Source organism: Leptonychotes weddellii, chromosome 9 (genome assembly GCF_054177405.1).
Source record: "Leptonychotes weddellii isolate Sample4059 chromosome 9, ASM5417740v2, whole genome shotgun sequence".
NCBI classification, from domain to species: Eukaryota; Metazoa; Chordata; class Mammalia; order Carnivora; family Phocidae; genus Leptonychotes; species Leptonychotes weddellii.
Window position 1 is genome coordinate 86,142,980 of NC_138377.1, and position 25,282 is coordinate 86,168,261.

Sequence of the window (25,282 nt, forward strand, 5' to 3'; positions counted from 1 at the left end):
TTAGAGCTATACGTAAAGATTAATATATTTAATATAAGCAACAACTATACTGACTTAAATTTCACGCACAAAAATGAAGACATATAGGATAGAAAGGTCAATTATCCTAAAAGCTACTCTCATGGTTAGTCGAAATATGGAGTTGGCAATCTTCTTTATCCATTCTCCTAGGGAACACTAAAAAAAATTGGTCTATAAAAGCTAATGCTTTACTAGATATTAATAATAATTTGTGTAAAATTACTTATCTATATTTTAGTGATTACATGAAATTGCAAAATATTTAAAATAGAGTGTGTCATTTTTTGTTCTTTTATTATATTGGTAGTGTATTACAATAATTTACAACTAACTTACTAAACAAATTTAAATGAATAAAACTTGCAGAAATATTGACAAAATGCATAAATGTCAATCATTCTGGAGGTTAAAGATTTGGTAATTCTTTTAAATGTTCAATTGTGAACAATATTCATAAAGATGAAACTTCACGTTAGTCTTTAATGATTTATACAGGAAAATGATAGTCTTAAGAATAACATGTATAAAGTTGTATGAAAACATGAAAAATTAGTGTGAAGAAACAAAAAGATATTGGATTAATGAAGTTCTGAAATAAATTTGTATATTACAACTGATTTTTATTTCTAAGCAGTTAATAATTTTAAACTCAATTTGAACAACTGTGAAACAAACTGATCAAAAAGAAGTTTAAAAACATTTTATAAAAGAATTTCCCTCTCAGTTACTGTTCAAAAAATTATCAAAGATCAACCTTACATTCTTAGAAAAGAAACATTACCATGCTAATCATTTTCACATATGGCTGTTCTAATAAACTGATTTTATGCAACAATTAAAATAAAAGCTATTAAGCATGTGTTACTATTACTGCTGATATTTCAATTGGAGAAACTATGTCCTCTTACTATCTCTGCAAGAGAGCTTAGTGACAGTTTTTTATTACTCTTCATCTTACTAAGAAACTGGTAGATGAGAACAAAATAAGTTATTCAAATAATTAGCACTAAGAGGCCTATGATCCCAATCTTATTTGGGGCTTTAACCATACTCGTATTCTGTTTATGGAACAGAATTATAATAACCAGTGAAATATTTAAGGAAACAAATATTTTAAAAATTCAGCAAGTACACTATAGAAAATTCCACCGAGAAAAAAATTCACTGAGTTAATTCATCATTAAATTGTACACTACATTTTTGTAACTAGAAAAGCATAATTTAAGATTAACAAATTAAAACAAAAAGATGAACAAATTTTAACACAACTACCAACACATCATTAACACTATTGGAAAAAAAAAGTGTTCTTACCTGTAATTCTTATTCATTAAAGATACCTGCTGAAATAGTCATCATTTGAGATATTCAATTGCTTGGTAGAAGACAGTGAAATTTGCTAAGCTCAAAGTTCTGAGCTAAAGACCTGCTATTAGATAATTACACTTTTCACCTGTAAATGTTGCAATAATTTTTAATAGAAAAATGTAGTACAACATTTAAAACAAACACGAAAAGTTCAGTGTAAAGAAAACAGAAAGATTGGTGATCAATTTCAAAATGACTACAGATCAAGACTGCAAATAAATTACTTTTCTTCTGTATATGAACCTGCTGAAACATCTTTCTGATAAAGGATAATCCTTTCCCTCTAAAGTTTAAAATAAATGTCCCTTCTTGCATTTTTCTGCAGGTCACATAACTAATCCAAGGCTACATGTAAAATAAATATTCTGGGTTAATTACATTAGTCTGTTCTTTTGAGGTTTCATTCATACTATATACATAACATGGGGTAAAGGGAAAAGCTATAAAGGGAAAATCATTCAGATTCGTTGTAGCCAGGCCATATTCTTTCCTTTTAACAACAATTTAAAAGCCCAAAATTTCAACGTTGATTTTTTTTTGTAATCTTCAATTTAAGATATTTGTAAGCATACTAAAAAAGACGAAAAGAAGTTGTATAAGCCAGTAGGAAAGCCAATCAGTTCTTAACATCTTCCACTTAGATATTCAAGATTAAATTTGATGGTAATCATGAGACTAATAAATTACAGTAAAACATCTAGTGTACCATTTCTGATCATCTGTTCTGAGAGGTGTTAATAGATACGTGGAAAGGGTAACTGAGCTAAACATTTACTGGGTTGCACATACATCAGGTACTGTGCTAAGAGTTCTAGTCCAAATTTAAGACACAGTCCCTCCTATCAAGGAGTTCATCATCAAGGAAACATATTGAAGCAAATGTTTATGGAATTGTGAAAAGTGTTAAAAAAAAAAAGACATCTACATGATGGAATGGCTGTTCAAAAGACTGAGCCACTACAAAAGGGAAAGACGCAAGGAAGCAGTGAAGATACTACAGTAAACTTGGTTTTGCAGCAAGAACAGGAGTTGGCAAAGCAGGGGAAGGAGAGTCAAGGCAGAGCAAAAGCAAAGAATTATTTAACAAGACAACAAATGAGAACCTGAGTGGTCTAATATGACTGTAATGTAGGGAACAAAGGAGAGTAGTCAAAAATGCTATTGAGGAGATAGCAAGGGCAACTTCAGGAAAGATATTGATTGCCAGGATATAGTGTTTATGCTAAGAACTTTATTCTAAGGCTAACAGGAAAGTATGATTATGTGCATCTGAAAGAGAAATGGGAGTATTAGAAGAGGATAAGCTACACACAGGAAGCCCAGAGAAGAGAGAGTTTTTAAAAAAATTGTTTATTGTTATGTTAATCACCATACATTACATCATTAGTTTTTGATGTAGTGTTCCATGATTCATTGTTTGTGCATAACACCCAGTGCTCCATGCAGAACGTGCCCTCTTTAATACCCATCACTAGGCTAACCCATCTTCCCACCCGCCTTCCCTCCAGAACCCTCAGTTTGTTTTTCAGAGTCCATCGTCTCTCATGGTTCGTCTCCCCCTCCGATATCCCCCACTTCATTCTTCCCCTCCTGCTATCTTTTTTTTTTTTCTTAACATATATTGCATTATTTGTTTCAGAGGTACAGATCTGTGATTCAACAGTCTTGCACAATTCACAACGCTCACCATAGCACAGAGAAGAGATAGTTAATGACTATCTCAAGTAAAGCAGAAGCAGTGTCAGTGGGGAAGAGGAAGGTTTAGGGAGATGATAAACAAGGTAAACCAACAGAATATAAGTACCAACTGGACAAAGAACATTCAATAGAAATATTTACCACTCAGTCTTGTTATTCTCATCTTTAAGGAAAAATCCCAACCATTACTTCTGAACAGATAACCCCAGAGTCATCATCTGGAGCTTTACTCCTCCATTTTTATTACTACTGATTTCAATCAGTCAGCAATTCAATTCAGAAATATCACAGTAATATACTGTGATTCTAATACAGAATTAGACTTGAGTCCTAAGAGATCGTCCAACTGCCCCCATCTTGTAGACGAGAAAAATCTGAGGCCTAAAAATGCTAAAGTAATACATCTATTAAGCAGCAGAACCAGGATTAAAAGTGATGGCTCTATTTCAAATTTCCACTGCACTGCTTCACAGCCAATTCCTTTCCTGTGAATCAGACTCCCTTATAATCATGCCAGGAAAAGTGAAAAAGCTTAACTGATCTCTCTGCCTCTGGATGTTTTCCACTCTCAAACATGCTGAGTATCACTGCCAAATTAATCTTACTAATAGACCAATCCATGCCATTGTTTGCTGAAAATGTCCTATTGCCCATACATCATAGAGCTATTGTTCTAAGTTTGGGAAGCTAGATTCTGGTCCCAATGCTACAGGTGTGTCAGTTGCTGCCCACCCTCCTGTGAACACACACTGAAGCTCAGTCCCATCTAGTTCCTCAGCCAATCATAACAAGGCAGGAAGTACATTAGTAACCACAAGTACAACCAGGAAACAATAGAGTACAGTTTGTATTAGTTTACTCTCTGACAACAGATGGCTATAATTGAAATTGAGGCTCCCCACCTGAGAGCTATGTGATCATGAGCAAATTACTTATCTGTACCTCAGTTGACTTAATATCCATAATTTGGGACAATAACAGCATGTATCTCATTAGCTTGTGAGAATTAAATGAATGAATAAATACAAAACAGAAGGGTGTCTGGCAAATTACATGTGCTCAATAAATGTTAGTTATTATTACTGACATGGGTAGAGTTGGGAATCAACGTTACTGTCCAGAATACTTGAGAGTGTACCACACAAGCTCTTAAGCCTATTACAACTTAAATATCTTCCATATTTTGAGATCTTCCTGCAATACTTCCCCCAACCCCCAAACACAATCCATTAGACATTAATTTTGATTGCTGGTCCACTCCTGTTAGGACCAGCCCTATTTGCTCTCATACAAAATTACCCATTTCTGAACGCCTAGGTATGATCTAAAGTTAGGCAAGATGGGGTAAAAAAACCATTCTAGATAGACAGAAGAACTAATTAGAGACAAGGAATCAAGAGAAACAAAATATTTGTGTGTGAAAATGTGAAGCAGAAAAAAATAAGACCATCAGTGGAGGCAGAAGATTTTGATGCCAGACGAGGGCTCTACTTTGTTATTTTATTGGCAATGCTGAATTAGCCCTGGATATTTAATTTATAACATACAAGCAATTACTATAAGGATCAGAAGACTGAAAAAATGGTAGTAACCTTAGAATCCCTGTCAGAAGTTGGTACGGTGTGCCCTAAATGAAGGACTACACTGAAGTTTCATTTGTCTTCCCATTTCACTGTCTCCCATCATTCTCTGCTTAACAAATATCAAAGACAGAAGTCCAAACTGCCAGAAACCACCATATTTTGACACACAGCTCCTACCTACTGTCTTGCAATATATACCAGGGACAAATATATTGTATCCACTTTGAAAAGGAAAAACTATTTTAGAATTGCTCAAGATCTGGTTTGATTAATGTCTGTGGTAGGATGAGAGAAATCCAAGGGCAGGATCTCTCATTATCTCCAATCCCAGTTACATATCAAAAGTTTAGAAAAGGGAACCACAAAAGACCCTGAATGAAGAGCCAAAGCTATCTTGAGAAAGAACAAAGCTGGAGGTAATCACAATTCCAGACTGCAAGATATATTACAAAGCTCTAGTAACCAAAATGCTATTGGTATTGGCACAAAAACAGACACATAAATCAATGGATCAGAAAATTCAGCCTAGAAATAAACCCATGCTTATAAGGACAATTAATCTATGACAGAGGAGACAAGAATATACAATGGGGAAAAGACAGTCTCTTCAATAAATAGTGCTGGGAAAACTGGACAGCTACATGCAAAAGAATGAAACTGGACCACTTTCTTACACTATACAGAAAAATAAATTCAAAATGGATTAAAGACCTAACTGTGAAGGAAAAATAAAATAAGATGAAAAGTGAGAGGGAGGCAAACCATAAGAGATGCTGAAACTCAAGGAAACAAACTGAGGGGTGATGGGCATTAAGGAGGGCACTTGATGTAATGAGCACTAGGTATTACATGCAACCGATGAATCACTAAATTCTACCTATTAAATTAAAAAAAAAAAAGACCTGTGAGATCCCAAACCATATAAAACCCTTAAAAGGACACAAGCAGTAATTTCTCTGACATTGGCTGTTTCAATATTTTTCTGGATAGGTCTCCTTTGGCAAGGGAAACAAAAGCAAAAATAAACAATTGGGGCTCTATTAAAATAAAAAGCGAAGTGAAGGAAACTACCAACAATAACAAAAAAGGCAACCTACTGAATCGGAGAAAATATTTACAAATGATGTATCTGGCAAAAGGTTAATATTCAAAATATATAAATAACTTACACAACTCAACACAAACAAAATAATCCAACTAAAAAATGGGCAAAGGACCTGAACAGACATTTTTCCAAAGCCGACATACAGATGGCAGTCACATAAAAAGATGTTCAATATCACTCCTCATCAGGGCAACGCAAACCAAAACCACAAGAGATATCACCTTAACACCTGTCATAATGGCTAAAACCAAAAAGAGAAGAAAGAATAAGTATTGATGTGCAGAAAAAAAGGGACCCTTGTGCACTGTTGGTGGGAATATAAATTGGTACAGTCACTGTGGAAAACAGTATGGAGGTTCCTCAAAATATTAAGAGAATTACCACATGATCCAATAATTTCATTACTGGCTATTTACCCAAACAAAAACATTATTTGAAAAGATATATGTATCCCTATGTTCATTGGGCATAATCTACAACAGCCAAAATATGGAAGCAAACCAAGTATCCACCAATATAGAATGGATAATGAGGTTTTACATATATACATATATATGTATATATATATATATAAAACTTGTACATATATACACATATATATAAACAATAGAATACTACACAGTCATAAAGAAGGATGAAATTTTGCCATCTGTGACAACATGGATGGACCTAAAAGGCATTATGCTAAGTGAAATAAGTCAGAGAAAGACAAATACTGTATGATTTCACTCATATGTGGAATCTAAAAAACAAATGAACAAACCAGCAAAAAGCAGAATCAGACCTATACAGAGAACAAACTAACAGTTGCCAGAGGGGTATGGGATGGGGAATGCACAAAATGGGTGAAGGGGAGTGAAGATCCAGGCTTCCAGTTATGGAAGGAATAAGTCATGGTAATAAAAGGCACAGCACGGAGAATACAGCCAATGATACTGCAGTAGTGTTGTCTGGTGACAGATGGTAGCTGCAGTTGTGGTGAGCACAGCATAACATGCAGAGAAGTTGAATCACCACATGTTGTACACCTGAAACTAATGCAACATTGTGTGTCAACTATACCCAAATAAGATTTTTTTTTAGTTTAGAGAAGGAAACAAGCCCCAAATAAATTCTGCATATCTCACAGATGAGATATTTTCTTTTTTTCCTGTTAAATCAAATACATGAAATGAAGACATTGACCATTTTGAATACTTAAGACTCTCCAACTTAGATTATGTCCAGAATGAATAATTCCTTCAAATAATTTCAGAATTTCACAGGGAAATAATGGAATGACTTCTGACATATTCTTCAATGATCATAGTATTCAATGGAAGTAAACATTATTTATTTATTTTAAGATTTTATTTATTTGACAGAGCTCTCTCTGACACAGCGAGAGAGGGAACACAAGCAGAGGGAGTGGGAGAAGGAGAAGCAGGCTTTCCGCAGAGCAGGGAGCCCGATGCGGGGCTTGATCCCAGGACCCGGGATTATGACCTGAGCCGAAGGCAGACACTTAACGACTGAGCCCCCCAGGCGCCCCAGAAGTAAACATTTTTAAAGAGAAATAGTATTCTTAAACATAAAACGTATTAAAAAGGTTGCCATTCTACTTCTGAAAGAGGTTACTTACTCCTTGCATTTATGAAAGATAATTAATGACTTACTGGTATAGTTTAGAGTGGTATAATAGTGATATTTCTCTTAGGGAACAAGTCCAGATTCTCTACTGGTATAGCATTTCACAAAAATCACATAATGTAATATATACATGGTATTAGTGGTTTAACTCATTGTGAAATCAGTGTACTGTGTGGCCCTGTGAAGATGTGGATTCAGTGTCTACAATTCTGACTGCCTTATTCTGTAATTACTCTGATGACATGAACCATGTCTTATTCATATTTCCATTTCCAGCACTTGATACAGAGTCTTGCACACAAAGGGCAAGGAATCAATGTTCCGGATCAAGGGATATATGGAAGGGTTATTTACATTATACTATTAAAGAGCCATGCAGTTACAACTGGTGCTAAGTATAAAACTCAGTAGCCATTCTGAAATAAGACAGAAGAACTCAGTTTCAAGGAAAGTCAGTTTTGTTTCCATTTCTTCCTAGTATTCTTTAAATTAAGGGTATTTAACAAAATATAACAAACATTTTTATTTGTAAAATATTCTACATTTTTTTTTTAAAGATTTTATTTATTTATTTGACAGAGAAAGACACAGCGAGAGAGGGAACACAAACGGGGAGTGGGAAAGGGAGAAGCAGACTCCCTGCCGAGCAGGGAGCCCGATGCGGGACTCGATCCCGGGACTCCAGGATCATGACCTGAGCCGAAGGCAGTCGCTTAACCGACTGAGCCACCCAGGCGCCCAATATTCTACATTTTTAAAATCTTCTAAACAATAGTGTGAAGATTATTAGAGAGCGCACGCACGCATGCAAGTAAGTGGGGAAGAGGCAGAGGGAGCGAAGGAATCTTAAGCAGGCTCCATGCCCAGTGCAGAGCCTGACATGGAGCTCGATCTCATGACCCTGAGACCATCACCTGAGCCGAAATTAAGAGTCAGAAGCTTAAGTGACAGCCACCCAGGTGTCCCAAGATTATTTTTAATTTCATTTCACAAATGAAGAAACTGAAGTAATTTGAACATAAAGTTAGTAAGAGAGAGGAGTCTTGAACTGATATTTTGACTTCAGGCAGTGCCCTTCCATTGTACTTTGCTTAGAGCAAACTTGGAGCTAAGTGAGAGAACTAGATCAACTTTTAAAATCACTTCAAATTGTGGCTTTTGGGACATTTGATTCAATCAATAAAAGAGACAACTGGTTTAGTAGCCCAGTTTTCCAAGTTTGAGACTTTATGGATTAACCATGGACTCATACTTTCAAGATACGTTAGAGGGAAGTATCTTTCTAACCTGAACTTTCTGTCAAGAAAATTAACCTTGCATAGGGACAGATGGAACATACCACAACATCATAAAGGCCATATATGAAAGACCCACAGCTAATATCATCCTCAATGGGGAAAAACTGAAAGCCTTTCCCTTACAGACACGAACAAGACAAGGGTGTCCACTTTCACCATTACTATTTAACATAGTACCGGAAGTCTCAGCCTCAACAATCAGGCAAAAAGAAATAGAAGGCATCCAAATTGGCAAGGAAGAAATCAAAATTTCATTATTTGTAGACAACATGATACTCAATAGAAAACCTGAAAGACTCCACCAAAAAATTGCTAGAACTTGATTCAATACATGAATTCAGCAAAGTCTCAGGATATAAAATCACCGTACAAAAATGCTGCATTTCTATACACCAATAACAAAGCAGAAAAAGAAATTGCATTTGCAATTGCACCAAAAACAATAAGATACCTAGGAATAAACCTAACTAAAGAGGTAAAAGATCTGTACTCAGAAAACTATAAAACACTGATGAAAGAAGTTGAAGAGGACACAAAGAAATGGAAAAACCTTCCATGCTCATGGATTGGAAAAACAAACATTGTTACAATGTCTAAACTATCCAAAGCAATCTATACCTTGAATGCAATTCCTATCAAAATACTGATAGCAATTTTCAGAGAGCTAGAACAATCCTAAAATTTGTATGGAACCACAAAAGACCCCGAACAGCTAAACCAATCTTGAAAAAGAAAACCAAAGCTGGCAGTATCACAATTCCAGATTTCAAGCTATATTACAAAGAAAGCTGTAGTCATCAAGAGAGTATGGTACTGGCACAAAAACAGACACATAGATCAATGGAACAGAAGAGAAAACTCAGAAATGGATCCACAACTATATGGTCAATTCATCTCCAACAAGCAGGGAAGAATATCCACTGGAAAAAAGTTTCTTCAACAAATGGTGTTGGGAAAACTGGCAGCAACATGCAGAAGAATGAAATTGGACCACTCTGTTACACCATACACAAAAATAAATTCAAAATGGATGAAAGACCTACATGTGAGACAGAAAACCATAAAAATCCTAGAGGAGAACACAGGCAGCAACCTCTTTGACCCCGGCTGTAGCAACTTACTAGACATGTCGCCAGTGGCAAGCAAAAATGAACTATTGGGACTTCCCCAAAATAAAAAACTTTCTGCACAGTGAAGGAAACAACAAAACTAAAAAGCAGCCTATAAAATGGGCAAAGATATTTGTAAATGACATATCTGATAAAAGGTTATATCCAAAATTTATAAGGAACTTATCAAACTCAACACCCCTAAGCAAATAATCCAATTAAGAAATGAGCAGAAGGCATGAACAGACATTTTTCCAAAGAAGACATCCAGATGGCCAAAAGACACACGAAGAGATGCTCAACATCATTCATCATCAGGGAAGTATAAATCAAAACCAAGATGAGCTATCACCTCACACCTGTCAGAATGGCTAAAGTTAACAACACAAGAAACAATAGGTGTTGGCGAGAATGCAGAGAAAGGGGAACCCTTTTACACTGTTGGTGGGAATGCAAGCTGGTACAGCCACTCTGGATAACAGTATGGAGGTTCCCCAAAAAGTTAAAAATAGAACTACCCTACCATCCAGCAATTGTACTACCAGGTATTTACCCAGAGGATACAAAAATACAGATTTGAAGGGCACATGCACCCTAATGTTTATAGCAGCATTATCAATAATAGTCAAATTATGAAGAGAGCCCAAATGTCCATCAGCTGATGAATGGATAAAGAAGATGGACATATATACAATGGAATATTGCTCAGCCATCAAAAAGAATATAATCTTGCCATTTGCAATGATGTGGATGGAGCTAGTGTATTATGCTAAGTGAATGAGTCAGGCAAAGACAAATACCATATGAATTCACTCATATGTGGAATGTAAGAAAGAAATCAAGTGAACAAATGGGAAGGGAGGAAAAGAGAGAGGGAAACAAACCATAAGAGACTCTTAACAGTAGAGAACAGAGGGTTGATAAAGGGAGGTGGGGGGGGATGGGCGAGATGGGTGATGGATATTAAAGAGGGCACTTGTGATGAGCACTGGGTGTTGCATGTAAGTGATGAATCACACAATTCTACTCCTGAAACCAATATTGCACTGTATGTGAACTAAAATTTATTTATTTTATTTATTTGTTTTCAAGATTTTATTTATTTATTTGAGAGAGAGAGAATGAGAGAGAGAGCACATGAGAGGGGGGAGGGTCAGAGGGAGAAGCAGACTCCCCACCAAGCAAGGAGCCTGATGCGGGACTCGATCCAGGGACTCCAGGATCATGACCTCAGCCGGAGGCAGTCGCTTAACCAACTGAGCCACCCAGGCGCCCTAAAATTTAAATAAATTTTTTTAAAAAGAAAAAGGAAAAGAAAATTAACCTTGCAAAACCTAAAATTTTACTTCTATGTTACAATTAATATACCCAGATAGATGTACTGGAGAAGATAGAGGAAGAAGAAAATAGAAATAAGGGTGAAACAAATAGGAAAGTACAATTCCATGATTGAATTATGACCTAACATCTGAGAAAAGCAAATTTTTAAATCATTTCAAAGGTCTACAAAAGGAACAGCCACTTTACTACTGCTAACTGGCCCCATTACACATTTCCACAAGCCTCGTAATATTGACTAAGTAGCCAGGAAATGAATGCCTGGCAATAATTTTAAAAGTTTTCTTTAAAAGGGATTCTACAAGCTCAAAGGAATGTTTTCCTCCTCAAAAGGGGATTCTATAAGCTCAGAGGAATGTTTTCCTCTCAGCAGAGAGCATTATGCACTAGTTTCCAACAAGGGTGCTGTTTCATAGTCCCTAGACCAGAAGAGTCAGAACTACACTCGATCTGACGCTGGAGAATTATACCCAACGCACGCGACTGAAGCACTGCAGTGAAGAGCCGTCCGCGCGGCAGTCTGCAGGAATGCACTGCGCCACCTGGGAACTGTAAGCCCAAATTACCAACAGCTACGGTGCAGCTGGGTTGCACTAAAACTCTCCCTGACGAGAAGCTGCCACGGACAGGCCATTGCTAGGGTCTTCTGCCATCAGCGGTAGCAGGAACTGCGGTACGAACAGCAGCAGTGGCAGCAACAGGGGGGCAGTAACGGGAAGAGCCGTGACAGCAGTAGTCGCACCGGCAGCAATAGCTGGAGCAGCCACCGCAACAACATGCGTTTATTAAGTACTTTTTGGCAAGCCGGTGCTAAGGAATTTTAATTAAATATTTAACTAAAGAATTTCAATTATTTGTTAATGGTTTAACCATCCCCAGTCTCTATTTCTTACAACCACCCTGCAAGGACTTATTATGATGAGACGTTTCACTGATGAGGAAGCTGAGGCTCAACAAGCTGGTTAGACACCCAGCTAGGATTTAAACCTAGGACTGCCTTATTTCAAAGCTGCACTTCTTTCATGACACCACACTTCAGAGTGGTAGGGAGACAGATTTTTTTCAGTGTGGAGGATTAAAAACAGTAGGTTCCTATATTTCAAGAAGTGACGCAGAAAAGGAGATGTCACAGTAGCTTCTCCAAGTTTGCAGAGGAGAGTAAACTCAGGTAGTCAAATACCAAAATGACTAAAGTGAGGCTGCAGAAGGATCTCAAAATCAGAGATGTGGACAGAAAATATGAGAAGAGCCATAGTGTAGTCAGTATAAGGCAGTATAATTAGGGGGAAAAGACAGCTGTGACTAAAGTGAACCTAGGAGGATTCATAGACATTCTCTAACAGTAGAAGTTTGGTAAGCTTTAGATACCAAAAATCTAATGGTATTACTTATGTTTGCTTCAACAGTAACTCCAAAACACACACACACACACACACAACACACAGGGCTAGAAAAAGAAAGTTAACACAAGTGATCTGTGAAATGGTATTGGAAGCTCAGATTGAAAATTGAAGTTATTCTAATGAAGATGAATAAAATGCAGGCAGAAATAAAACCATGAAGAGTAGTAATGTAACAGTAGTAACAATGATAACTTTACATGTGTATAGCACTTCCTATGTGCCAACTACTTTCTAAGTACTATACGCATATACTAACTCATTTAATTCCCTAACACTTTATGAGCAAGTATTGTTGTTAACTGTGTTTTACAAATGAGGAATGGGGCACAGACATCTGGTAACCTACCCAAGGTCACATACAGCCTAGGAAACAGCAGGGTAGGAGCCCCACACTAAGCAATCAACTGTAGAGCCTGTGCTATTCAACCACTGTCCCTTCAGCACTGAGAGGGCTTAATGTAGAGCTGGGTATAAAAACTCCTAATCTTAGTATCAAGCAGAAGTAAGAAAACCAAATGTCAGCATCACTCCCAGCACCTTTAACTCCCATAGAAGTAATTCTCTTATATTTTTACAAAAGAAAGTAACTAGGTCATTGTTTCCCTTACTCCTTTAAGCAAGAAGGAAAACTTTACAATGTAAGAAACTCCTGAACAGATAATAAAAGACTGGAAAAAGTAATAGTCTCAAGAAAAGTAAGTAAGTGGGTATATTGATGAACTAAGCATAAGGAGTAACAAAGAGAAGCTACAAATAAATGAGACATTCTTAAACATCTTAGTGTGAAATCATGAAAGGTAACCATACCCTCCAAAAAAAAAAAACCAAACAAAAAAAGCCCCTTGCTGCTATATTCAGAGGCAGAATAAGCTAATAACTGGTCTGTCCTTGTTATATATTTCTTAGATTTTATAAATAGAGGATATCATTTTATTTCTGTAATTTCTAAAAAGATATGTACATTGCTAGCAACCAGTTATAAACTCTACCTTACAAAGATTCATAAACGTGAATGAAATGTCTAGGAGTCCATCTTCTTTAACACCTTACAAAACTACTTTTTATTCCCCAATTCAGAGAATCCAAAGAATGATCCCTCTAGATCAGCATTCTACATACTTATTGTATGAAAATTAATGTCAAAAAGTTAATAAGTATTGAAGGAAAAAAAACTCCAGGGTCAAATAAATATACTAGTTGATACAGCCCACATCTAGCAGGAAAGATCCTATATTAAAGAATCTATTTAATTTTAACTTGCATTTCCTAAACTTATTTGACCACGGAAACTTTCCCCCCAGTTTATGAATTACGGACACACTAGTTCCACAATTCAGTTTGGGAAACAATGACCTAGTTACTTTCTTTTGTAAAAATATAAGAGAATTACTTTTATGAGAGTACATGTAGGGAGTTAAAGGTGCTGGGAGTAATGCTGACATTTGGTTTTCTTACGGTCAAAAGTTTCTGCTACCAGAGATAAGGATATGTGGCACTCTGTACTCATCTCCTAAGAACAAATTTTAACATGTATGTATGACCAATATTGAATAAAGAATCCCAGAACTCTACAACATGTCTGCACTCATATTTTACAAAAAGGAAACCACCACTCCCCCGGTTTTCCTTTTGTATCACTGGCCACTCCCTCTTAGTTTCCTCTGCCAATACCTTTTCTTCTCCCTAACCCTCTATTGTCAGATTCCCCAGAGCTCAATCTGTGGACCTTACCTTCTCTCTATCTCTACTGTGTCCCTTGGTAATCTCATACAGTTCCACTTTTTTTAATTTAACTTTTGTTTTGAGACAATTTTATATTCACATGTAGTTGTAAGAAATAATAGAGACTCCATGCACCTTTTGTCCAGTTTCTCCCAATGATAACATCTTACAAAATTATAGTACAAAATCATAACCAAGATATTGAGAGTGATATACCAATTTTATTCACATTTCTCCGGTGTTACTTGTATTCATCCCCATGACATTTAAAAATGTTCAGTGATATTTACAGCCTAGAACACTCCCCTCACTTCACATAAGTGAATGACTATGACATCTCCATTTGGATGTCTAACAGGCATCTCAAACTAAAACATGCTCCAAGCCAAAGTCTTCATCTTCCCTTCCAAATTTGTTCTTCCTAGTCTTCCCCATATCAATTAGTATCAATGCCATCTTCCCATCTGCTTAGATTAATAACTATGACGTCACCCTCAACATTTTCTCTATTTCACATTCAAACTATCAACAAATTCAAAATATATCCAAAATCAAACCTCTATCACCCACACTGCTAGGTGCTTAGCCTAATCCACTGCCATCTCCCACCAGATTATTACAAGAGCCCCCCAACTAATCTCCCTGATTTTGCCCTTGGTCTTCTGTAGTTTATTCTCAAGACAGGGACTAGAGTAATATAAACACTCTTCTCTATTTAAGGTTTTTTGTTGATTGTAGTTTTTACTCAGGTATACAAGACTCCACTATTCAAAAATCCTCTAATGAATGGCTTCTTATCTCAGAGTAAAAGCCAAATTCATACATGACCCACATTACCTTGCAGGCCCCATCTCCTACTATTCTCTCTTGCTCACTCATTTGTGGCCAACCCAGTCTCCTTGCAGTCCTTCCTTCAGGTCTTTACTCAGATGTCATGTCTCAGTGAGGACTTCTCTGAGCACCAACTCCTACCATGTACTCTTTATCCCCCTTCCCTACTTTATGTTACTCTACAGTATTGACCACAGTCTAACATACTGCATATTTTATTTACTTTTTATTGCCTGTCTTTCAGCACTAAATAAAACATGAGCTCAAGAAGGGCAGAGATTGGCACAAAGTAGATGTTTGAGAAATCACTGAAGAAATAAATGAGGCCCAAAGCAGCAAGGTGTTTTGCCAAAATGTGACAAAAATATGGCAAGAATCCTAAGTCTCTATAGTTTAGGAATCATTTTTTCTAAGAATGGCGATGGATTCAAACTAAATTTCACTTTTTATTTGGTGGTAACCAAAAACACACGTGCATGAAATGACAATTTCTGATCAAGTGAATAAACTTGATGGTAACTCGTCAGCACCAAATTAAAATTCAACCAACTGCGTATAATAAGCAAATTTTGTACCAATTGCCTTAAGTGTTTTATTTATACCAACTTTTTAAAAAGGAAGTTATATGTGATAGAACTTAAGAGTTTAAAATTTAAGAAAATGAACTTGATAATACTATAAGATAGAGTCCTAGGAAAGAACACAAAGCAGTACTCCTACACTGTGATATCAAGAATGTAGTTTAGAGCTTTAACCAAGGTAGAGCAAGGATTTATAAACGAAAAAGAAACTTCTGTTACAAATGGAAAGAAGTTGTTGCTTCTGGGCAAAATTTTAAAATATTTTTAAAATTGGGTAGAAAGAGGGTGAATGACAAAACATCCTAGAAATAAGGAAATAGAGACTAGTATATCACCAGGTCCACTTGCTAAGAAACAAGCCACTTTGGGAGCTTTTGGAAAATCATTCATTTACAGTACTAATTAGTTGGGAAATTTAACACTAGTGGATTGAACTTTTTTGATTATTATTTGCAAGGAGCACATTACATAACATGCAGTCATCTAAATTGGTGTTAAGTTTCTTTTCTAAGTAAAATTAAAGAAGTTCTGATTTTAGAGTAAAAAACATAATTGAGTCATACTTTCAGAGCCTGCCTGTCCTCACAGCAGGTAAGATTACAAAAGGCATTTTGCTTGTCTTTAAGATTCAAGAAATTGGTATAGTATAATGACCTTTCAATTGTCCTGGAGGAAAACAATGTACGGTGCATTAAGTAGATATAGCTTTCAGTTTGTAGGCCAAATAATAAAAAGGCCTCCATAAAACAATTAAAGCAATCCTCCTATTTATATGATAAATCTAGAGCTTTCATATGAATTCTTTATTAGTAAATAATTCCTGAGGCACTTAAACAATACAATTTTTTATTAAAAGAAATTAATAGCATCAAAACTGTTTAGTAGATCTATATTTAATGTAACTAAAATAAACAAATGTCAAATTCTTAAAATATACATATGTATGAGGAGATATATATATGTATGTATGTATGTATATATATATATATAAAAATATAAACAACTACATTATTGGTCCCCATAATTTTTAATGTTACCTTTACCCAAAGAGACTACGTTAATGGTTAAGTGGATATTATATATTAGATGTACAAATATGTGACTTTAAAACTTGTTTAAGGTCTGCAAGAAGAGGTTTTGCCAATTCTTTACACTTTAAAACCCACAATTATTAAGATAATATTGATCATAATAATCCCAAAGTAAGACAGAGGATATAATAATGTCAAATGCTCTGAACAACAGCCAAAATAAAAAGCTATAAATAGGCAGCTATAAGGGAATCCATAGAGAATTCCAGAGAATCTCTTGGAGTTCTTAACAAAACAAAGCAAACACTAAACAACAGTTTTAAAGAAAAGAATATAAAAATAGACATCATAAAATAGACATCAGTAAATCTGGAGAACATAAAACCAAGTTCAAAATTAAATTTTTTAAAATTCAAAAATCTGAGAATTGGTATTCCTAAAAAACTAGAAAGTTAGTACTGGGTAATATATTTTAAATGATAGAAAAATAACTGCAATTTGGAACATAATTTTAGAGACCTGTTGTTCCAAGGACATGAAAATAACCATGGTTTCCTAACAACCAGAGAGCTTTTGTATTCCTTGGACTGCATTCATGCTAGATGAAGATTAAAAGGCAGCAGCCAAAATGACTATACTTCAACTTGGATGTTGAAGCACTGATCTGATGGGGTTTTCTTGGCCACAAGTGACCCACAAGCTTAAGATCAAGAGCCAAAGCCCCCAGTGGGAAGGTGTGCTCAATTTGGTGGGCCCTGAGACCATCTCTGGCTAAATCATCATCAGCCTGACGGGAGGCCAGCCATGAAGGAAGGGAGTCTCCCCAAAATCTGATTTCTTGAGACCACAACCTACAGCAGGTCCCACAGTCAAATTATTCACATTCCTTGAAAAGAGAGAACAGGCATCAGTTGTGTCCATCGAAGGGGGACACTGTCCAGGTGTACCCTGGACATTTTTTGAAATCTCTGGGCTGCCTCTGCATCTGAAAAATAAGAAAAATAGCACAATGACAGACAACGGATGAGGAAAAAGACAATCATCTGGCCTAAAAACTTAAGACTTATAAGAAATTACGAAAGCAGACAAAACACAAAAAGACAAACAGCCATATCATTTGGAATGTATTATTCTGAAGTCAAGTACAGCAGAGAAAAACACAAATTATTTTAGCAAAGTAAGAAATGACCATAGCAACAAAAGTTATTTTTGGAGAGAGCCAACTGGAAAAAAAAAAACCAAAACACATGTTAAGATATGTCAACCTGACACAAAGATAAGGTGGAATAAGAATCTAGTCCCATTTGAAGCTGAAAATTGCTGAATAATGAGAGCTAGTGTCATGAACTTGGCTGCTTAACTGCCTTTGTGTAAGAAAACATCTCAGAACTTTGAACTTAGGAAATTCCAACTTGTCTTGCACCAGGTCACGAGCTCCAAAGAGCAGGAACCTATTTCAACAAGCAGCTTTAAAAAAAAAAAAAAAACTTTAATATTTTTCATTTCTTTTAATGATACATTTTAAAATGCAATACTGCTAAAATCCATCAAAGTAAAATGCACTGAAGTAAAAATTAAACTTACTCAGAAAGATGTTCAGAAGTTGGGATACAAACAGAAACTGAAATTAGAAGAAAAGTTTTATATTTAAAACAGCACATGAAATATGATGAGTGAGAATAACGATTTAGTAAAGAGCCCATATTGTGGCTGACCAAAAATACTGGAATAAATATCAAAAATCCAAAGTAATACAATTATATATACGTACCTTTCTCTATTACAACTTGACAAGTATGAGTTTCATGTTGACTTAAGTGTGTGGCCATATTATCTAAGCCAGAAACATCAGCTATGAAATCACAATTAAGGCACACTAGAGTAATGCCCCTATAAAAAAAATAAAAGCAAACAGTATAAAAGAAAAGGTTTTCATCTTTTATAAAAATCCATACATAAGTTCAATGATTATTTTTCTATAATTTGTTTTTTATGTCATAACTGTCACTCCTGTTTTTCTTATAAAACTTGATATAACTGAAATGATTCTCTGGAAAATGGAATAGCCATATTCAAATTATGCTACCATTTATTTACAGAAAGTATTTTTGTTTTATAAACTTTTACTACTCATGCTAAAAACTAGGTGACAGGAGACCTACAGCCCAGCCTTGGCCTCACTAACAACTTGTGTTATTTTAACAAGTCACAATCTATCTGTGCCTCTGTTCATCTGCAAAGCAAGGATATAGTATTAATTCACTCAATATATGTTTACTGAGGCTGTCTTTATATACACTGTACTATTATGTACTATTATACCGCACTGTGATTATAATGATCACCAAAAAATATAGTCTGTGCTCTAACAGAGCTTATAATCTAGTGTTTTATTTAGGTGATGAAAAAATTAGAAGAGAAACGTTAAGGCTTTAAAAAGAGATGATGCTGTAGCTGCCATCAATTGTGTACCATGTGTTAAAGGTTTTCCCATATATTTTTAGTTTAATTCTCACCAAAACTATCCAAGGTTGGCATTATTCTCATTTAACACTGAATTAACTAAAGTAGTTAATTCACTACAGATGTCCAAAGCTTGGTCCTTAGCATATGAGCACAGTGAACTGGTCCACTATCTGGGGCCTAAATTACTTGTTCCTTAACAAAACTCCACTGAGTGCTGCAGTTCCTAAATGAAATCTGTAATGATTATAAATTTTAAAAAATGTTTGGAAACAATTCCCAAAGCTGTCAATACTTTTTGTTAAATTCAGGAATAGTTTTTATACTCACTGGATCAGACTGTGTAGCATTTGCTATTTGCAAATATTTAAACATAATTGGCATACAGGATGTAACACTGGCCTTCAGATTCTAATTTAAATTGTTTAAACTTTTGATTTTTTGTTGAAAGGTATTTAAAAATATTATTAGCCCTGCAAAAATATGGAAATATTCAGAGAACTTAGAAAACCACTCCATGTTTAACTTATTATATTTACTAGATTAAGCACTTTGGATCTTATGAGTCAAGCATACGAAATGCTGTTTAAAAGAAAATCAAATATATTAAATGTATAAATGATGTTAAGGTATTTAAAGAACTTGAATTGTAAATGTGACTATTTTTTTTTTAAAGATTATTTATTTATTTATTTGAGAGAGAATGAGAGAGAGAGCACATGAGAGGGGGGAGGGTCAGAGGGAGAAGCAGACTCCCTGCCGAGCAGGGAGCCCAATGCGGGACTCGATCCAGGGACTCCAGGATCATGACCTGAGCCGAAGGCAGTTGCCCAACCAACTGAGCCACCCAGGCGCCCTAAATGTGACTGTTTAAAAAATTTATTCAACTTAAGTGAACTTTATCAAACATTAATTAAAAGTCCTCTTGAAAGTGATTACTAAAATGTACTAGATTTCTAAATGGAATATTTTTAAGTTAAACTTAAAAGCTTAACTTTAATAACTAATTATATAGTCTTCTCTATTAATAAACTGCCCTTGCAGAAACCAAAAGTAGTCTCAATGGTAAGTAGTAGCTAAATTACTATTCCACTAGTCATAGTTACTTGCACCAGGGATGGAATGCCTAACTCATCATGCCTTCACTAAACAAGGATTTGTAAAACTGGGATTTATAATCAAATTTCTTGATCTGGGAAGTTGTGGGAGACTGGGACTAGTATATTTAAGTCACCAATAGAGAAAGCTTGTCTGCACTAAGGAAGGAAAATGGAACCCAGGTCCAGAGAAAATAATAAAGACAAGATCATCCTGCTTCAGCAGGTCAGACTAGAGAGAAGCCATGGTAGTAACTGATGGCTTTGTTTCCCTTATTTGTTCTGGTTGCACCTCTTCCTCCATGAGATTCTTTGAAATCCTGCTATAAGTGATTTTTGCTTAGGTGAAAAAAAATAGATCATGTAATGTGATCATTGTTACTGTCAACTTATTAACAAAGCATAAATGCGGTTTTGAAGTTCATCACATACTTTAAAATTTTAAGTTTTGCCAATATACAAAATACAAACAAGTAACATACTTTAGACTGACTTCTTCCCTGAAGTTCTAGTCTAACAGTGTGCTCTGTATCTATACCTAGACGTCACATTAGCACATCAAAACTGACCTTCATTAAACTAAAATCATGTACTTCTTCCCCAAATCAACTTCTCCTGACTGATCTTTTTTTTTTTTTTTTTTTTTAAACATTTTATTTATTTGACAGAGAGAGAGAGACAGCGAGAACAGGAACACAAGCAGGGGGAGTGGGAGAGGGAGAAGCAGGCTTCCCGCCGAGCAGGGAGCCCGATGTGGGGCTCGATCCCAGGACCCTGGGATCATGACCTGAGCCGAAGGCAGACACTTAACAACTGAGCCACCCAGGTGCCCCATGACTGATCTTTCTTATGATGTTTCCTCCAATAGTAAAGCTCAAACTACAGTTATCTGTCTCTTCCTTAAAATATTCAGTATGGCAAGATTATAATATTATTTATTGAGTACTTATACTGTGCCAGTCTAACAATTTTAGACATATCATTTTATCTAAATATTTTAACAACTTGGGGCAACTGGGTGGCTCAGTTGGTTGAGTGTCTAGCTCTTGGTTTTGGCTGGGGTCATGATCTCATGGGTTGTGGGATGGAGCCCTGCGTGGGGCTCTGTACTCAGCGGGGAGTCTGCCTGGGGATTTTCTCCCTCTGCCCCTCCCCCCATTCTTATTCTCTCTCTCAAATAGATAAATCTTTAATAAATAAACACATAAATATTTTAATGACCTAAAAAGGTAGTTGCTATAATTTATCACCTTTTTATAAAGTTTGCTTAGTAAGGGGCGCCTGGGTGGCTCAGTTGGTTAAGCGGCTGCCTTCAGCTCAGGTCATGATCCTGGGGTCCTGGGATTGAGCCCTGCATCGGGCTCCCTGCTCAGCAGAGAGCCTGCTTCTCCCTCTCCCTCTGCCTGCCTCTCTGCCTACTTGTGCTCTCTGTCTGTCAAATAAATAAATAAAATCTTTAAAAAAAAAGTTTGCTTTAAGGAACTTGAATTGTAACTTGAATTAGGCCCTACTAAATTGTTCATAACTACCACAATAGTCCTAATCTATAGGATTCATGCATCTATAACTTACCTTGCTATTGAACCTTCATTCAGTATCACTTGATTCTATATAAAATATCAAAGGTTCTCTAATGCTCTCCAAATTAAGTCCAAACTCCTTAACCTTATTTTCAACACTTTCACAATTTAGCTCTAAGCTTAAAACTACTGCTCCAGACTTCAATCTTATTACTATTATCTAAACTTCATGCTCCATCCATTTACTACTAGCCATTCCCTCTGTATGCCTTGTACTTTTTCATTTCTGCACCTTTATTCACGCTATTTCTTTTAACTCAAATGCCTCTGTGCATCTTTTATCAGTATAAACAATGCTCATTCTTTAAAGCCAAGTATATCTAACACCTATGCAGATCATTCCAAGTTATCACCCTCCCCTTTGGAAAAAAGACCCTATTGAGCTTACTAAAGGTCCTCCTTGCTTTATTATAGTTTTATACATTCACCCCTTATCTCCCACCCAATAAACTATACATTCCCTGATGGTTGATTCCAAGACCTATTCATCACTGTCGTCTTCATAAGACCTGCTATATTATGTACCTGACAGATGTATAATAAATAGTCAAAGAATGAATATTCCATTCAGACAAAAGAGTAATCACAAAAATTATTGTTCTACAATCCTAAGTATGCTATGTCCATTCACAGAAATTGACCAGTTCTTTATTTCAGAACTATTCCAGTTGAAAGAAAAGTATTCCAGATCTTTAAAATCATATAGTTCATTTAAAAAAACACACACATAACTGAGCTTGACAACAGTAAGGTAAAAATCAAACCAAAATCTCATCTTTTGAAAAAAAACCCTTTTTTATTCCTATAAAAATTTTCAGTAAAGGCAACATCTAATATAATCTTAATCCATTTCCCTGAATTCAGTAAATGTTTTAGAATTTATACTACTATATTTTTAAAACTAAATCAAAATTTTCTCTCCCTGTGAGCTACTGATCCCTATGAGCTATAGCATAGGTGGGACCTACTGTTCATATAAATAATTTTCAACATATACATTAACTTATTCAACAATATTTACTGAGTGCCTACCATGTGTCAGGCACTAGTCAATGCCTGGCAGAGACAAAAATCCAAACTACACATATTCTAGCGAGAGGACACAGAAAATTTTAAAAAGTACACAGTATGTCAGATGATGAAAGATAATCTGGATAAAAATGTAGAATAAAAAGGAGATAGGAAGTGCTGGGGTGAAGCACAGGGGAGAAGATACAAGGTAAAATCAAGTGGTCAAGGAAAGGCTCACTCTGATCAGAGTAGCAGCCCAAAGTAGATAAAGGAATACATACAGAAATCTGGGGAACAAGACTAGTCACAGGGACTGATAAGTACAAAGGCCCTGAAACATAGTATCATCCCTTGTTCCACCTTTTCCACTAACTCAAAGCACCAAAACAAGTACTGGCTAACCTTATCTCTATATATTAGCTGAGGACAGCAAAGACACTGATTATTTCAAGTAGCAATGGCAATGTGAACAAAATAAAGAACAACAGAGTCCAAAAAATTCCGAAGAATATTAAGAAAAAATGGTGCTCAGTTGATTCTGAGTTAAGCATGTGGTACAACCAAAGTTAATTATCAATGTCTTTAGAAATATTCATCAATAGTTCTTTCTGCACAGTAAGCAAGTTGTATACTTCTCTTTGATAAAGGAAAAATAAGAATTACTAAGCTACCTAACAATTTCAAGAATTCCAGTGGTTTGAGAAATGTACTTCAAAACTAAAAAAAGTGTTAGTCATTTTACTAGGTATCTTAGATATCTTTTTAATATTCAAATATCGTTGGAGGCCTTATTTTTGTTCTCACTTTACAATATAAATGCATAAAGATATCATCTTGGTACCACTTGTCATCACTGAAACAAATTTAGCAAGAGAATATAGGCTAATCATACCTCTAGTCTAAGGATATAATGAATAGAACTCTCTAACATCCAGCAGCAATCATTTAGATTGGTCTTCCTAACATCAGGTTTTTAAAAAATTAGAACAAACCACAATTAGATACCACTCCATACCCATTAGGATGGCTGTGATCAAAAATAGATAGGGGCGCTTGGGTGGCTCAGTCAGTTAAGCGTCTGCCTTCGGGTCAGGTCATGATCCCAGGGTCCTGGGATTGAGCCCCGCATCAGGCTCCCTGCTCAGTGAGGAGTCCGCGTCTCTCTCTCTCTCCCTCTGTACCCAACCCCACTCTTGCTATCTCTCTCTCTCAAATCAATAAATAAAATCTTAAAAAAAAAAAACCAGATAATAACAAGTGTTGGCAAAGATGTAAAGAAACTGAAACCCTCACACACTGCTTGTCGGAATGTAGTGGAGGTACTTTGTAAAACAGTTTGGCAGGTCTTCAAAGGCTCAACATAGAGTTACCATATAACTCAGAAATTCTAATCCTTACACACGTACAAAAGAGAAATGAAAAGACAAGTCCAGACAAAAACTTGTATACAAATGCTTATAGCAGCAATATTCATAATGGCTTCAAAATTAAAATAACCTTAACAGATAAACAAACTATGGTAGATCTATACAATGGGATATTATTCAGCAATAAAAAATGAAGTACTGACATGCTACAACATGGACGAATCTTGAAAATATGCTAAGTGGAAGAAGCCAGTCACAAAGGATCACATATTGCATCATTCTGTTTATACGAAATGTCCACAATACATAAATCTATACAAACAAAAATTAGATTAGTGGTTGCTTAGGGATGGGAGGAGTTGGGAGGAAATGGGGATGACCGTTAATGGGTACAAGAGTTTCTTTTTGGAGTGATGACAATGTACTAAAATTAACTGTGGTGACGGCTGCACAATTCTGTAAATACACCGAAAACTATGAACTGTACAATTTAAAGGAATGAATTAAATGGTATATGAACTATATCTCAATAAAGATGTCATATATACACAATTTAAGTTAAATAATTTTTCAATATAAAGATTTTAAAAAGATCAACTAGTTACCTGAGATCTTCTGAATGCTTCTTAAAAATACAAAACCTTTTACTTGGACGGTTACTATGAAAGCTGGAGAGACAAAACAGATACTATTAATTTTATTATACAGTAAGTCTTATTAATTTATAGCTTTATTATCAAGTTTGTACTTAAAGTTTCTAGTTTTACATAAAAGATCATGATATAAATAATAAAATAATGCTTGCCATCCCTGTTTAATTCAATGTTTTATTCTAAATTCCACTTTATCCTTTTATTTTCTAATGACACATATTTCTCTAAGTATATTCTTATAAGATCAGTACCTTACCATTACATAAAAAAAGGAAATACTTAAAATTCTTTTTAAAAAGTAAAGTACCTCAAACTAGTTTTTTTCATCTGTTAAGGAACAGTTGAAGACAAATTCTTGCAAATAACATGAATCATTATCAATCATCATTTTTTA

At 35.5% G+C, this 25,282-nt stretch overlaps 1 protein-coding gene across 15 annotated transcripts in view; it reads right to left on the reverse strand.

Moving 5' to 3' along the window:
- The window catches only part of ZNF280D (zinc finger protein 280D), a 301,459-nt gene that overhangs the window by 27,044 nt on the left and 249,133 nt on the right, over nt 1-25,282 (reverse strand). For 14 of the 15 annotated variants that reach the window (XM_081831114.1, XM_081831118.1, XM_081831120.1 and 11 more), the window contains 3 exons: nt 24,841-24,903; nt 18,489-18,607; nt 18,302-18,338 (listed from right to left, as the gene is read on the reverse strand). In XM_081831114.1, coding sequence (XP_081687240.1) covers nt 18,302-18,338; nt 18,489-18,607; nt 24,841-24,903 — 219 coding nt within the window. Of the gene's footprint in view, nt 1-14,475; nt 17,703-18,301; nt 18,339-18,488; nt 18,608-24,840; nt 24,904-25,282 lie in introns of those variants that run through there. The other variant, XM_081831127.1, reaches the window with a different exon arrangement.